Source organism: Myotis brandtii, unplaced genomic scaffold, assembly GCF_000412655.1.
Source record: "Myotis brandtii unplaced genomic scaffold, ASM41265v1 scaffold468, whole genome shotgun sequence".
NCBI lineage: Eukaryota > Metazoa > Chordata > Mammalia > Chiroptera > Vespertilionidae > Myotis > Myotis brandtii.
In genome coordinates this window covers 594376-609155 of record NW_005367874.1, presented here as the reverse complement: position 1 = coordinate 609155, position 14780 = coordinate 594376, and the positions used below count along the sequence as shown (strand labels likewise).

Genomic DNA, 14780 nt, shown 5'->3' with positions numbered 1-14780 from the left:
GAATTTTTAAGTTTCCTTCCCTTATCAGAGGCCCTCAGAATGCTGATCCAGGTGGAGAAGGCATGCAGTAGGAACGATAAAAACCGGAGATGAGGCACACTGTTAGCTGCAGCCCTACGGTTGCTCCTGGATTAACAAGGAGGACTGTCAGTCTGCATTCCATAAAGTGCTCTGAAGGGTTTACCAATTAAGGCGACCAGACATGCTTCATTTCCCGGGACATACCTGGTGCACACCTGCTGTCCTAGCCTTTTTAGGAATAGAATTCCCCTTCAGTCAGTCTCAAAAGAATTCCACTCTAGATGATGAATTAAATGGCCACGCTACCAAGTATCCATGGAAATCAATTAATGGAGGCAATTTCCAGGCATCCTGGAGCTGGTTCATGACAAGGACTAAGGAAAGGGCAGACATGAACAGTGAGACTCAGGCCAAGCAAGAAGGAAGGTGCAGGAGCTGTCCACTAGGCTCTCTGGCCCGGAGCTGACCGCCCTCAGAGAGGAAGTGCTGGGCACAGCTGTCAGAACCGCTCTGGACACCCTGGGTGGCTGTCATTTACATGTTAGCACATGGCGGTTAGAGCATCATTACTCCAGTGCCGGCTTGTCATCCTCAAAAGTTCTGAACCGAAGACTCCTCTAGGTGTCAGAGAGAGGCCACTACCTTAAATATTGGCCCAGGTGTCACTGGGGGCTTGCCCTCTATGGGGCAGGTAGATGAGTCACACATAGTGAAGGGCATGATCCCCATGTCCCCACTTACTCTCCAGGGTGTTTTTTGTTTTTAAATCTATTTCCGGTCCAAAAAAAGTAATGAAAGAATATACACACAAATCTGCCATAGACTGGGTCTTTAGTATTCACGGACAAAGAAAAAATGGCCTTCTGAGTTAAAGGAAGATCACTGAAAAAAGTCCAATGAAGGTATGGAATCAGAAGAAAAGTAAAATGTTGACAAGTATACAAGTGGCAATTGTATAGGGTGGGTTAAGTTGTAATTTTTTTTGAAATGTGAATTTAGACTTTTTTGCACAGAAGTGTTGGTTACTTGGTCTACTTTGAATTAATCCATTCTCACATGCAGAAGTCATTATTTAGATTCATTTTAACAAAAATTAAAATTATCTCAAAAATAACATTTTTATTTTTGAATGTGATTTTTAAAAATATTTGTTTTAGGACAATAAAAATGCTCTGATAATATCATGCTGATGTGCATTTGTCCAAATCCATACAATGCACATCAAGAGTGTAATCTGTGGACTCTGGGCAATCACTATTGTGTCAATCAATGTAGGTCCATCAATTGTAACTAATATACCACTCTAGTGAGACATGTCGATAATGGGGGAGGCGATGAATGTGTGTGGGGGAAATCTCTGTACCTTCCCAATTTTGCTGTGAATCTAACACTGCTCTAAAAAATTAAAATCAAAAAAAAATTCTAACATTTTAAATTTTATTGTTCTTGCTATATATTTTCCCTCCTTTCTGTTCATCTCTTCCTTATTTCATATATTCCTTTAGCCAATATCATGTGGCCACCATGTGCTAGAAGATGAGCATAATATACTCCAGCGGATCAAAATGTTTTGAGCATAAATTAAAACTATAACATTCCAGGTTAAGAAGAGCCATTTAGATATATGCACAGGGCATTATGGTAACAAAGAAGAAGGATACTGATGTTGTAGGGAAAAAGAATTCATGAGAACAAGATGATTTACACATATTCCTTACATCAATTTATTTAATACTCAATTAAGACCATGCAATGGAGGTGGACACTGTTATGATCCCTGTGTTTGGCAAAACAATTATCCACCAAATATGGTCACGTACTAATCACCAAAACTTTTGAATATATTATCTTACAAGGCAAAAGAGACTTTGCAGATGGAATTAAATTAGGATCTTTGAATGAGAAGATTATTCAAGTTGGCCCAATATAATCATAGGATCCTTATTAGAAATTAGGAGAGGGTCAAAGAAAGATGTGATGATAAAAGCAGAAGTCATAATGATGCTGGACCATGAGCCAAGGAATGTGAGCCACCTTGGGAAGCTAGAGAAAGCAAGGAAATAAATTCCCCATCCAGAGTCTTTAGAAGGAATGCAACATGGATAACCCATTTTGGACCTCTGATCTTCAAACTTATAAGATAATAAACTTGTGTTGTTTAAAACCAGTAAATTGGTGGTACTCTGTTATACCAGCAATAGGGAACTAACATGGTCTCATTTCATAAATAAGTAAATTGAGGAACAGAAAGATGAGTATCTAACCAAGGTCACACAGGTTAAGATCAATCTAGGATTTAAACCCAGAGTCTGTGCTCACTGATCTCTAAAATACATATATATATATATTCACACACACACACACACACACACACACACACACACACATATACATACACACAAATATATACAATACAGTATTATTAACTGTATTGGGGGGAGGGACTACTTCCTTTATAAAGTTCAAAATTCCAAATAAAGTCTATGAAAAATATGTGCCCCAAATTCTGCCACCACCTTCTGATACTCAGCAACAAATGATTTTCAAGTTTCTTCTCTGCCGTTTCATCTAAACACTTTCAAATCTGGATACGAGGTTCTGGTTAAACCCAAAAGGCACTGACACCTGACAGCACTTTGAGCTCATCAGACTTTGTGCACCTTGACTCAAAGGCTGTCACAGCAATCCCCAGAATGTATTTATTAGAACACTAAATAGCTCATAAGGAGAAAACAAGGCTGTGGTGATCAAAGATGTTTATTGAAATGCAGATATTAAATCATTAACATGTCTCCAGTACAGGACTTCTTAGAGCTTTTCATGTGCAAACAAGCATGTGAATCCCTGATAAAGGGGGGCTACTGAGGGGCATCTCCCTCCCTCTTTATTTGTGGTAGAAAATGTGGAGGGATGAGTGGTTAAGGCACACACTTTAGGAAACATTCTACTCATCTTACTGGAAATATATGCTTAGGGTGTATAATAAATACACCAATAATCTTAATATCATGAGTCCTTTTTTTATTTCAACTTCCATGATAGTTTAATACAACGCTTCCTTCTATTACCACTGAAAAGATGGACACGTTGAATGATTTTACCGCCTTGAGGTACGCAGCCTGGAGCACATGGTACAATTCTTTAGTGAAGTTACATCTATTTGAGCACTAAACATTGATGCTATTTTGGCTTTGTGCCACTGCCTCTCCTTGCTGAGGAAAGTTTAACCTTTGCACAAGAACGACATGAAGAAATCAAGGTGTATTTATTGATTTTTTTAAAAAAAAAATCAGTTCTGATCTAGGTGTTCAGTGAACACCTCTTTACACCAAGCAAAAGCAAAACCAAACAAACCCCCCAAATACCAGACATAGAGATGGAGACCGCTCTTCTTCCTCAGGCTAGATTCTTGCTAGATTCCAAAGCAAATTGTTCTCAGAAGATTCCTGGTGGCCCTGCACCTCTTTGCTATGCATAGTATTTTTTTTTTAATCCTCATCCAAGGATATTTTTCCATTGATTTTTTAGAAAGAGTGGAAAAGAGAGGGAAAGACAGAGAGAAATATCGATGTGAGAGAAACACATTGATTGGTTGCCTCCTGCATGAGCCCTGACCAGGGCCCAGGCCAGGGAGGAGCCTGCAATGAAGATACGTGCCCTTGACTGGACTTGAACCTGGGACCCTTTGGTCCGCTGGCCGACTCTCTATCCACTGAGCCAAACCGGCTAGGATGCTATGCATAGTATTTCTTATGAGATTTAAAGAAAGCACGATGGTTGTACATTTCTTGAGTGCCTTAGCAGGATTATCCTTCTGAAAAGTTCAAGAGACACACAAGCCAAACCACCTGGGGGAGGTTTAAGCATCAGTATTGTATTTGGATGTCCTCACAAATAGTCAGAAGGCGGACTGAAGTTACCCGGGGAGCGAGAACAGCAAACATCTGCCTTGTGACCCATTTGTAATCCATTTAAAAAGAAGTGTTCAGGCTGAGAGGCAAAGAATGAAAACATAAAATAAGTCAAACTCTTTCCTTTACCTACTGTGATTTTCCTATTGACACAATGTTCATAAAGGCACTTATTGGAGTGATGATTCTGATCCATTTTGCCTTCTCCCACTTGCCATTGTTGCTACTGTACTTGATTATATGTGCCTGCAGCTTAGAGTATTCCAGTAAAACAGGCCCTTTTAAAGCAAGGGGGGAAAAAAGTCATGTTGTTTTTTCTTATAGCACCTTCCAAATATTTTTACTATAAAATAAGTAAAGTACAAGAGAAAAGTGTCCAAATGACACTCCCCGAAAGCACCCTGAAAAGTATGCGAAATAATTCTGATTAGGCCGTGTGACTGTGCCAGGCTCCAAACAAGTCCTCATTCTGCCGTGACATCTGCCGAGCAATGCATCCATTGTTCTCTGGAATTTAATTCATTTTCAATTACTCCATCCAAATGATAAAACATGAGATGTGCTACACTCCAGGGGGAAAATGCAATGATTGTAGTGTGACCACAACTGTTCGCTGGGAAGCAACACAGCCTGCTCGAATGAGGCCCCGATTCTTGTCTTCCGAAAAACAGCTAGTTCAAGAAATGTGAGTGAAATCCTGTTAAATCCTGGAAGTACTGGCATCAACCATCTAGCCGACTCTGGGGTGGGCCATATGCAAAGTCTTCCCCAAATGTAGAGCAACAATCTTCGGAAGAGGAACTATTTCAAAACTAAAAACACCTTGGGTACTGACTGACTGTAAGATGTAATTTAATGTGTACTAACATCGTCAACAAATTATTTTACTGATCAAGGACTACTGCGCAGATGCTCCAAATCCAAAATATGGGAACTGCCTGTCTCAGACGTGCTGTGAAAGGTACCACACGTTGTACGCAGTCGGGAACACTGCCATCTGGAAACATTAGTGATTAGGAGTTTAAAGAACAAACAAAACAAAAATAAGATGACTCTTAGGAGAAAATACACACTATACACACATTAGAAATTATATCTCCTGTATGCCACATATTTAATATAAACCTTTGCAACAAGTTCAGATGAAACAAAAATCAAAGTTCTCAAAAAGTGAAAGATTAACTTAATCGCTAAAGAGTCCCCATTGCCCCAAACATCAGTATGCTTTTTATTTCTATGCAAAAGTAGGCTTTCCAACTGCTCAAACGATATGACATGATACACAAACCAATTTTCAAATCATGATGCCAGTCATCTTGCAATTTTAAAAAATGGTGTAAAAGATATTATGACACATTACACACACACACACACACACACCAATGACAACATGTGGCCTCTCCTAAAATAAGGACATGAAGACCTTTAAGTGCCGCAGGAAGGATGAACGTGTCACCCCTCCCTGCAATCCAGGTAGTTTCCTTTAATCCAATAGCAAATCTGGGCGTACTTGAGAGGCGTGATCCTCACAGCGACGTTGAAATCCTGTGGAGACCCATTCATGTCTACCCACTGGTGCCCTGAAAAGATGCCAATGATTTTTCGCTCCCACTTCTGCTGCGGTCTCTTCCACATCCTCACGTAGACCCCTGACCCACTGGCCCCGGGCTGGGCATCACACTGCTGGTAGAGCAGGTCATAGGTCTCATCTTTGACGTCGCAGAAGCGGTACACCAAGTTGCCCAGTCGGTCATTGTCATAACCAGAGAAGTGGATTCGGCCCCCCGGCAGCTGCTTGGCGGGAGGGCTCACCCCGATCTTCATGAACTTTCTCTTGTGGAGTTTTTTGAGTTCCAGGAGAGCATAGTCATAATCCATGCCAATGTCGTTGGCATTGCCCTTGATCCAACCTTTGGGCACATGGGTGCGTTTCACTCGGATCCATTGAAATTTCATCTTCTCGGGCACGGCTGCGCTGGAGTTCTTGGCCCCTCGACCATCTTTAACCTTGGGCTTCAGGAAGCCCACGCGGAGTTTCTGGGTTCCTTTCACGTAGGTTTTGCCATCGTGTATGCAGTGGGCAGCCGTAAGGACGTGCTTCTCTGACACCAGGGTGCCTGTGCAGCCTGTGGATAGCTTCACCGATGTCGAGAAGGGGTAGTTGAGCAGGAAGTCCTTCCCAAAAATGCTGAACCTGCTGTCGTAGCCGTAAATCTGCCGCTTCCTCCGGGACTTGCCCGAAGACTCGCCACCACCACTGCTGAGGACATAAATGCCCACCTGGGTCTCTGTGCGGCTGCCGTTGGCATAGAGCGTTTCATAAGACAGGTACTGCTTGACCTCTTCATAAGTGGGCAGTGGGGTTCCCTTATGACACTGGGGTCCACATGAGGAGGACACTTCCAATTTGGCTTCGGCCCCGAAGTCTGGCTTGGCTAAGTGGAGAGTGGACTGGGGCAAGATGACGGGGAGGCGGTAAGCAGGCCAGGTGGGTTTCCAGTGGGCTCCGGAGGGGCTCACCTGCCCGACAGCACAGAGAAGGAGGAGGAGCACGAGGAGGAGGAGGAGCCCTGGAATCCCCGCCATGCTGAGCACCACTCTCTGTGGGAACAAAGACAAGCGGGTCAGGAGGGCAAGGGGCCAAGTGCTGGTTTACTGCAGACGCAGTCAACGGCATGCCTGTCATTGTTTCATTTATATATGTGTAGACTTCAGAGAGAAAGGGAGAGGGAGCGACAGAGAGAGAATCATTGATTAGCTGCCTTCTGCACGCTGCCCCACTGGGGATCGAGCCCACAACCGGGGCATGTACCCTAACCGGGAATCAAACCGAGATCTCCTGGTTCATCGGTCGACACTCAACCACTGAGCCATGCCAGCTGGACTGTCATTGTTTCTAAGTCTGCAAACCCTCCACAGGAATCAGGGTGTGGAGAGGAATCCCGAGATGATGGTTTCACTACAATGCAAGGGCTTGGCCTTGGAACATTCCCATGGCCTGGTGTCCAAAACCAAGTCGGGTGATCATTCCCTTCTATGTTGAAGATGCCCCTGAGGATGGCCCACTGCAGGGCAGTGAGCGTAGGGTCATCAATCCCCAGATGAACTGATGGACCAGCCTCAATTTCCGGGTAATTTTGAGCCTTCTTTGTGCTTCAGACTAAACCTTCGTGCCTTTCTTTCCTCTCATTCTCATTAAAGCATGAACTTGGAGCATCTACAGAGCAACTTGCTCACGCAGAGAGTAAATTTAAATTCCTCAGCTTGCTGAGTGACACGGCAGAAGGAGGGATAGCTCCACAGTGTTACTCGTATTAGGACCCTCATCGCCTCTAAATACTGGGTGCATTTCGAAGGATATAAGACTTTTGCGTTTTTTGTGTGTGTTTCTTTGTTTTTTTTTTGCTTTGAATTTAGAACAACCTTAACTATTATAGATTTAGCACGACTTTTGCGTTTTTTGTGTGTGTTTCTTTGTTTTTTTGCTTTGAATTTAGAACAACTTTAACTATTATAGATTTAGTATCAGAGTAGTCAGGCCTCTAACATATAAAATATTTCTTCTTCCTATAGGTTTTGTCTTATACCAGCAGGACCTTAGTCAAAGGTCGATCGCATCATGACTGTCACTGTTGGTTACTTTTTCAGGCCTTTGTATCTATGGTCCCAGCTAGTCTAAATGCCTTGAATTTGGGCCTACGCTAGCACTCGACACCGATTTATTTATTTACTGTGTGCATGAAAGACTGAGCGAATGATTGGCATGGCTCAAAAAAATCCTGTTTTTGAATGATACCTGCTGAGCACTAATGACAGAGATGTATGAGGGTGATGTGGTAGCTCAGAGAAAGGCCATGAAGTCAGCTTTGGGAGTAAGAAGAACAGGGGAGGGGTTCCAGAGGAGGTGAGGCTGGAGATGGGTGCTGAAGCCGAACAGAAGTTACATCACAGAAGACAGAGTGAAGGGGCCTCTTAGAGGAAACAACAGTTTGTGAGGACAAGGAGTCCTGCAACAGGGCACATCATTTCAGGAATCACGCTTAGCTCCGCAAGGGTAGAACAGAGAAGTGACAGACATCACAGAAGACAGAGTGAAGGGGCCTCTTAGAGGAAGCAACAGTCTGTGAGGACAAGGAGCCCTGCGACAGGGCACGTCATTTCAGGAATCATGCTTAGCTCCACCAAGGGTGGAACAGAGAAGTGACAGAGGCAACAGGCAAGAGCTGGATTGTGAAGGGCTGAGTCTAGGAGATGAAGGAGTTTGGATTTCATCCTGAAAGGTATGTTTAAACCCTGAGATCAATCACCCCACAAGAAAAACAACAAGAAAAAGAAGATGGGAAGTAGAACTTTCCCAGATGTCGAAGCATCAGTCGGTTTTGAATGGCTCTGAACCTTCTATTCAAGGGAAGCTGACTAACAGGTGAGGTAATTCATTCATGCTCAGACATCCCAAAACTAGGACAAGGAGGGGTTAGGTCTCAAGAGGCTAGTGGAATGTAGCAGGAGTCAGAAGGAAACTGTTCCATTATTCTCACCCTCTCCCTCTTTGGAAGTACAGACCCATTTGCAATTTTGGGGTGCCATTGAGCTAGCTGATCTAGTCCAGCTGAGCATGCCAGTCCATATCCCCATTATCCACACATGGTATTTCTAAAAATGTGGGTGCCCCACCCACCTCTGGGATCCTTGTGCTTGTCTTTCTCCCCTCTGTTACACTGGATGGTTGGGTATCATCCAGTGTACCAGAAGGTTGCCAGTCTAATTCCTGGTCAGGGCATGTGCCCCCGGGTTGTGGGCTCCATCCCTGGTGGGGGTGTGCTTGTCTGATTCCACTTCTGTCAGGGCGGACAGGGATGGGAAAGGAAGGCAGGAGGTCCTGGAAAGCCAGTTCCTTGGGGATTCCTGATTCCTTGAAACTGCTTCTCTCCATTTTTTCAAATAGGAAGGATCCATGGGCCCTTTTGTGGGCAGGAACTACATCTGATTATTTCTCTAAATCCTTTAAATCATGGGGTGCATGTGCACAAATGACTGAAAGTTCTTTAACCAAAGAACTACATGCATATATGCATAGCCCGTATCACTGACAATAAAAAATAAACTAAAAAAAAAAGATGAAAGTTCCAGGTAGACAAGGCAGGGGGTGCTAAGGCTAGTACAGGCCAACTTAATAGGTGGGGTAGGTGTGGTGAGGATGACCATGTAGACTTCAGGGGATGGCTCTGTACCTAATTGCTCCCATCTCCTGGGCGAGGACCCAGCTCTTGGGCATACCTAGGGCTTGGACAGCCTTTTCTCTATGTAAGTTGCTGTCTAGGTGACTAAGTACCCCCACACCAGAATCCCTGCCAAGTGTGATATGTACTAGGAGGAATCATGTACCTCCCACGAGGCTGTATCTTGGGCCCCGAGACACCACCCCCTCCTTCCTTCGACTAATGTGGAGAACGTTAATGCCGGCTAATGTTGAGCAGCAGATGTGGTAGGCCAAGTGTTACTTCAGCTAGTCTTAAGAAAGAAAACACAGACTCCAGACAGAGGTGCAAGCTGCCAAGTATTCCTGTTTTCAAAATATAATTTTTAGGGGAGAGAGAGAAAGGAGGAGATGAGATCTTATTATGCTATGTATTATCATAAGTTGTCAATAATATTTTTGGTGTGCATGATGAACATAACAGTGTTCATAAAATATGCTCATATTATTATCTAGATCATGCATCTTCAAACCCCAAACCTGAAATTTGCATGTTAACTGGATGCTGGGAATAGAGAGTTTGAATTATCTACTGCAGCAGAATCGCTCCAGTGGCGTTTGTCTTTAGCTTCATCCATTTGTCCAAACACTGAAATAGTCCTTTGGCAAGGATATCGGGGAAGAGAACAGTAGGAAAGAGTCTGGAACTAGGATCCATCTAGGAGCCTTGCATTCATGAATTAACCCCCTCTCAGGCAAAATTAACTCTAATTTCATTTTTCCAAGTGCTTTGCCTATAGTAAACCCCTGTTTAAAAAATACTTTGCCCTGGCTGGTGTGGCTCAGTTGATTGGGCATCATCCAGTGCACAGAAGGTTGCTGCTTTGATTCCTGGTCAGGGCACGTGTCCCTAGGTTATGGGCCCCATTCTCAGTGCAGGTGTGTGCAGGAGGCAGCCTATCAATTTATTGCTCTCACATCAATGTTTCTCTCTCTCTCTCCCTCTCTCCCTCCCTCCCTCCCTCCATCCCTCTCCCTTCTTCTCTCTCTAAAAACCAATAAAAAATGTAAAAGAAAAAACCTTCAAAGGCCTTGAAGCATGACCATACCTCTCTTTGTTGTTGATTTTTCAAAGTCTGTCTTTCAAAAAGAAACAATGTTTTTACAAGTCAGTTCATGAGAGTTAGTGGGTATGGAGAAATTAGAACAAGACTTTTCCTGAGTGTGAGCGCTGGGCAGTTAGCTAGGCCCTCTCACTAGCCACAGCTTCACTCCAGCCTCTTGACATAGGATCAAATTTATTCTTCAGCAAAATGATGGATGACTAAGCCAAGAACGTCTAGGATAACTTACAAATCACTTACAAATCAGTGCTGCTAGAGAGGGCTAAAGAGTGAACCAAAGAATATTACTATTCTAGACAGAGTATTATCTAATGAGTATTAGATAATATTACCAATTCAGAGTCCTTACAAGTTAAATTCTGGGCATTCAGCCAGTTAAGGAGTCTGCCATCTATAAGAACTGCAAAACCACAGGGCAAGGTGAAGTTCTAATCTAATACCTTAGAAATAAACTTTTTCAATACCTCAAAAACCAGGGATTCTATTAGTTTGAAACATTGTTTACAAGTTCCCTATATTATTACTTAAATTTATTAACTTGTGGGGTACAACCTTGTTCTGACATTTCCTACCTTTTAAAAATACATATATTGATTTCAGAGAGGAAGGGAGAAGGAGAGATAGAAACATCAATGATGAGAGAGAATCATTGATTGTCTGTCTCGCAGTCCCCACACTGGGGACCGAGCCCACAACCCGGGCATGTGCCCTGACCGGGAATCAAACCATGACCTTCTGGTTCATGCTCAACCACTGAGCCATGCCGGTTAGACTGACATTTTCTATCTTGATTAAAGTTTCTATGTAACTCTAAAAGCTATAAAACTGCATTTAAAAAAAATTTAATTCAGATTTAGAAATTAATGCAGCTCAAATTATTCTGCATTGAATCATTAAAAAAAACAAAACAAAACAAAACAAAACAAAAACCTGATCCGAAATTGGGAAATAAAGTTGTGTGCACTCAGGTCCTCAGATGGGTTTAAAATTGACATCATATTGAAGTTCTAACTTCATAAATTGTCCACTCCTTTACCTAATGTGTGTTTAGGGTGGCTTAAAAATTGTTATGAATATAGGTGATATCACTCTCTCTCCCTCTCTCTCTTTTTTTAAAGAATAGTTTATTGATTTTTAGAGAGGAAGGGGAAAGAGAGAAACATTGAACAGCTGTCTCCTGCACACACGCGCCCTCCCCCGCACTGGGGATTGAGCCCACAACCTGGGCATGTGCCCTGACCAGGAATCCAACCAGCAACCTCTCTGTGCACGGGATGTCGCCCAGCCACACTGGCCAGGGCACCAGGTGATCTCTTTAGTCTTCTCAGCGCTGGTCTTTTCAGGTCTAGGAGTCTCTAATTTTATAATTTTCTAGGGTCACAAAAGTCCGGGGCAGGCGCTATGCTGTTCACAGATAGCATCTGTGCAGCCAGCCACAGCTCAGGCAGGGGCTTTCCTTTAGGAAACTCTGGAGGGTGGGGCATTGGGGAAAAGAAAAAGGAAACTTTACCATGTTAATCCCTTGCTTATCTGGGTGACAAGATTTCCCTGATCAGTCATCAAAGAAAGCAAAGGCCTCCAGCAGAGGGCGGCTTTCAAGAATGGAAGGAAGGATGTCTGGGTGTGAATGCTCTCAGGAGACTGGGAACTGACCTGCTGCTTGCTCCCCCGAGGCCCTCACACCTTCCCCAGGCACCTTCCCCATTAATCACACACCAAGGAGAACGGTGATGCTTTAAAATCAGGTAGGTGGCTTTGCATTAATTTCTCGACTCGCCTGATTATAGAATAATTCCCCAGGAGACAAATAATCATTGTTTCCATTTTTATCAGCTCTAGGTAAGCCTGTGCCATGCCCAGTTATTTAAATAGAAACACTCTAGAATGTAAACAGATGTAATAAAAACATTCATAAGCTCACCGCTGGAAAGGTAACTAAATGGGTTACATAACTTTAAGTTCTCTCTTTACATATGAATCACCTTACCCTTACAGAACTGTCTGGAAAATGCACACCTTGAACAAGGAATGAAGATGTCCAAGTCTTACCTGATTGTATCTAAATCTGGATGAAGAAAATTCAGGTTTACAACATTTCGTTTTTAAGAATAAGCCTTTGTTCAGGATAAGAATCCCTCATACACATATTTATGTTTTAAAGTTCTCGGCTAAGTATGTTCGTGCATCGCTTCACCCAAATGGCAAAGCAGAATGGAAAATTGAGGTAGGCAAATATTTTCTCACCACGCTTGGTAATAGAGAAACTGTTTTCCTTTCCCAACTCTGTATACTGACTCACAAGCGGATTACACAGTCCCCGCTCCATCACTCACTGTGAGCCACTGTCCCGCTGCCCACTGTCGAAATATACGCATCCCTCATGAGGACGTGGCCACTTCAGGAGCTCACTACTAACCTTACGGTGAGGGAACAACTCGCATTATCAGATGTGCAAACAACACTCATCCCCTTGGAGACTGGGTCCAAGACTGCTCTCTTCTAGTTCTGCACCTTAGACTTCAAAACTGCAGCAACACAGGCCTCCTCCAGAGGGCACGTGTTTGGGAGAAAGCTACAACTCCTATAGCAAGTAAGTGCTGGGAGGGAAAATCTACTCCGAGGACAACGTGTAAACTATTGCACAACGGATGAACTCCTGTGACTACTATACACAGTTATGACAGAAAGAAACAGTGGGAAAGTTGGTGAAGATAGAGGTTTTGGACACCAGTTGGAAGCATGAACAAAGGGTTTTCCATGGAATCTGTGGCCAGGGACACTGAACAGTGAAACCAGACTAATTCCTAAAGCAAATACCTAAAAATGAACAAAGCTCTGTAGCCAGGCTTGCTCTCATTTTCCAAAGTCTCCGAATCTGTTAAAGGAAAACAGACCTGATCGCATAATGGCTTAAGAATTACAGTCCCGTACAGGAAAGAAATGCAGGGCATTTACAAGTGCAGCCACCCTAAACATAATCTTGTGGGCAATAGAAGCTTAACTTCTCTATCAGATTTTAGGCAAAATGAACTACCCCAGTGACCGGGGACAAACCTGGCAGCAGTACAAGAACAGAGTGTATAAAACTGTCAATGGTGAATCCATGAGAAACAAATCCACCCTCCCCACCCCAAGTCAGTGGGAGTTACGCCTGAATAATGCCGGGTGAATTGAATCCTAAGGGATCTATGAGAAGAAACATGGAGAACCTGAGACTCTGAAACAAGGCAGAGCGGGCCCAGCAATGTTCCCAGACCCACTAATGGCCTCCTTGGCATTTATGCTGCGGATGGAAAAATGCGCCCACCATTCACCATCTACCTGAATAAGTTGTCGGTGTTACAGAATGAGGTCCATATTAGTTACCTTGGAAGAATGCTTCCTTTGCAGTTCAGGCACAGGAAGGGATGAAAACGTACCTCTTGACTTTATATGAGACAAGCACAAGAGAAACAATGTATTGAAATGCAGATGGTGTGCATATGATCACCAACACTTCCACAAGTAGAGAGAAGGGCTTTCTGTGGCATTTCCCAAGTGCCTACTCCTCACTCCCCCTCCTATGCACTCCTGCCTAACAGAGACGTCTTGCGAGACAGCCGTAAGTCTATTTTGAATGCCCTTAGGCACAAATAGGACCCTGGAGCAAGTGCAATAAATATCCTGATATTAAGTTGGCATTCGGCTTTTGGCCACAGCTGCCTTCAGACTATGAATTTAACTCCTTCTCACACCGCCACTCGTAAAAACGATTCTCACTTTGGCCTATCTGATCCTAAAAAGTGCTTGGGGGGACCCCCTCAAGTTCAATTTCAGGAGCTGAAAGAAGTCAGCCCCATGCCAACACTAACCGGGAGCTTTCCACCCCCTACGGGCTGTTTCAGAAATCTCCTGGGTGTCGCCCAAAGGGCAATAAAACAAACAGGATTTTTATCAGCTCTTTTCTGGTGAAAGCAAACCAAATTTGTACTCTGACGGGGAGTGGAGGTTTTCCTGCACCTACACAGTTCTCCCTCCTCTTTTAAGGCACTTTTTAAACTTTTTCTCAAACTTTTATTCCTAAGTTACCTCGTGATGGAGGACCACAGGCGGAAGAAGTCTTTGCTTTCAACAACTAGTTCACAGACACTAGTTTCTTAGGGAAGCACGGGTCCTTCACTAAGGCTCCGGAGGAACGGTCCTAGTCCCCAGCCCGTGTCCACTGCCCTGTCCTTGCTCGCTAAGGTGCGTTCACAACCACGTGCCCAGGGTTAAACTTTAATGTTCAGATCTTGGTGGAACATACACACGCAAAACTCAAGGGGAACAAGTAGTGGCGGTTGTGGTGGGTGTAGGAGGTGGGGTGTTGCCACCCGGGGGAGAGCTTGCCCAGAGCCGGCTCTCTCCACTCCCACTCCCACCAGGCATCCCAGACAGCAGTGTCTTCGGAACCTTCTTTCCCCGCCCGCTTCCCGGGTGACAGTGGGTGAATCCAAGTGCCCAGCAGCGCCCGAGCCTCCGCGGACTTCTTCCTGCCGCGGGCCCCAG

General features: G+C 43.9%; 1 protein-coding gene across 1 annotated transcript; it reads right to left on the bottom strand.

Moving 5' to 3' along the window:
- Window positions 1–4767: 4767 nt before the first annotated feature.
- On the bottom strand, window positions 4768–14193 carry PRSS23 (protease, serine, 23). The gene is made up of 2 exons (XM_005875632.2): window positions 13620–14193; window positions 4768–6533 (listed from the first exon to the last, which is right to left on the bottom strand). The coding sequence occupies exon 2, from the start codon at window positions 6516–6518 to the stop codon at window positions 5385–5387; it is 1134 nt and encodes a 377-aa protein (XP_005875694.1). The 5' UTR covers window positions 6519–6533; window positions 13620–14193; the 3' UTR covers window positions 4768–5384.
- Window positions 14194–14780: the final 587 nt, after the last annotated feature.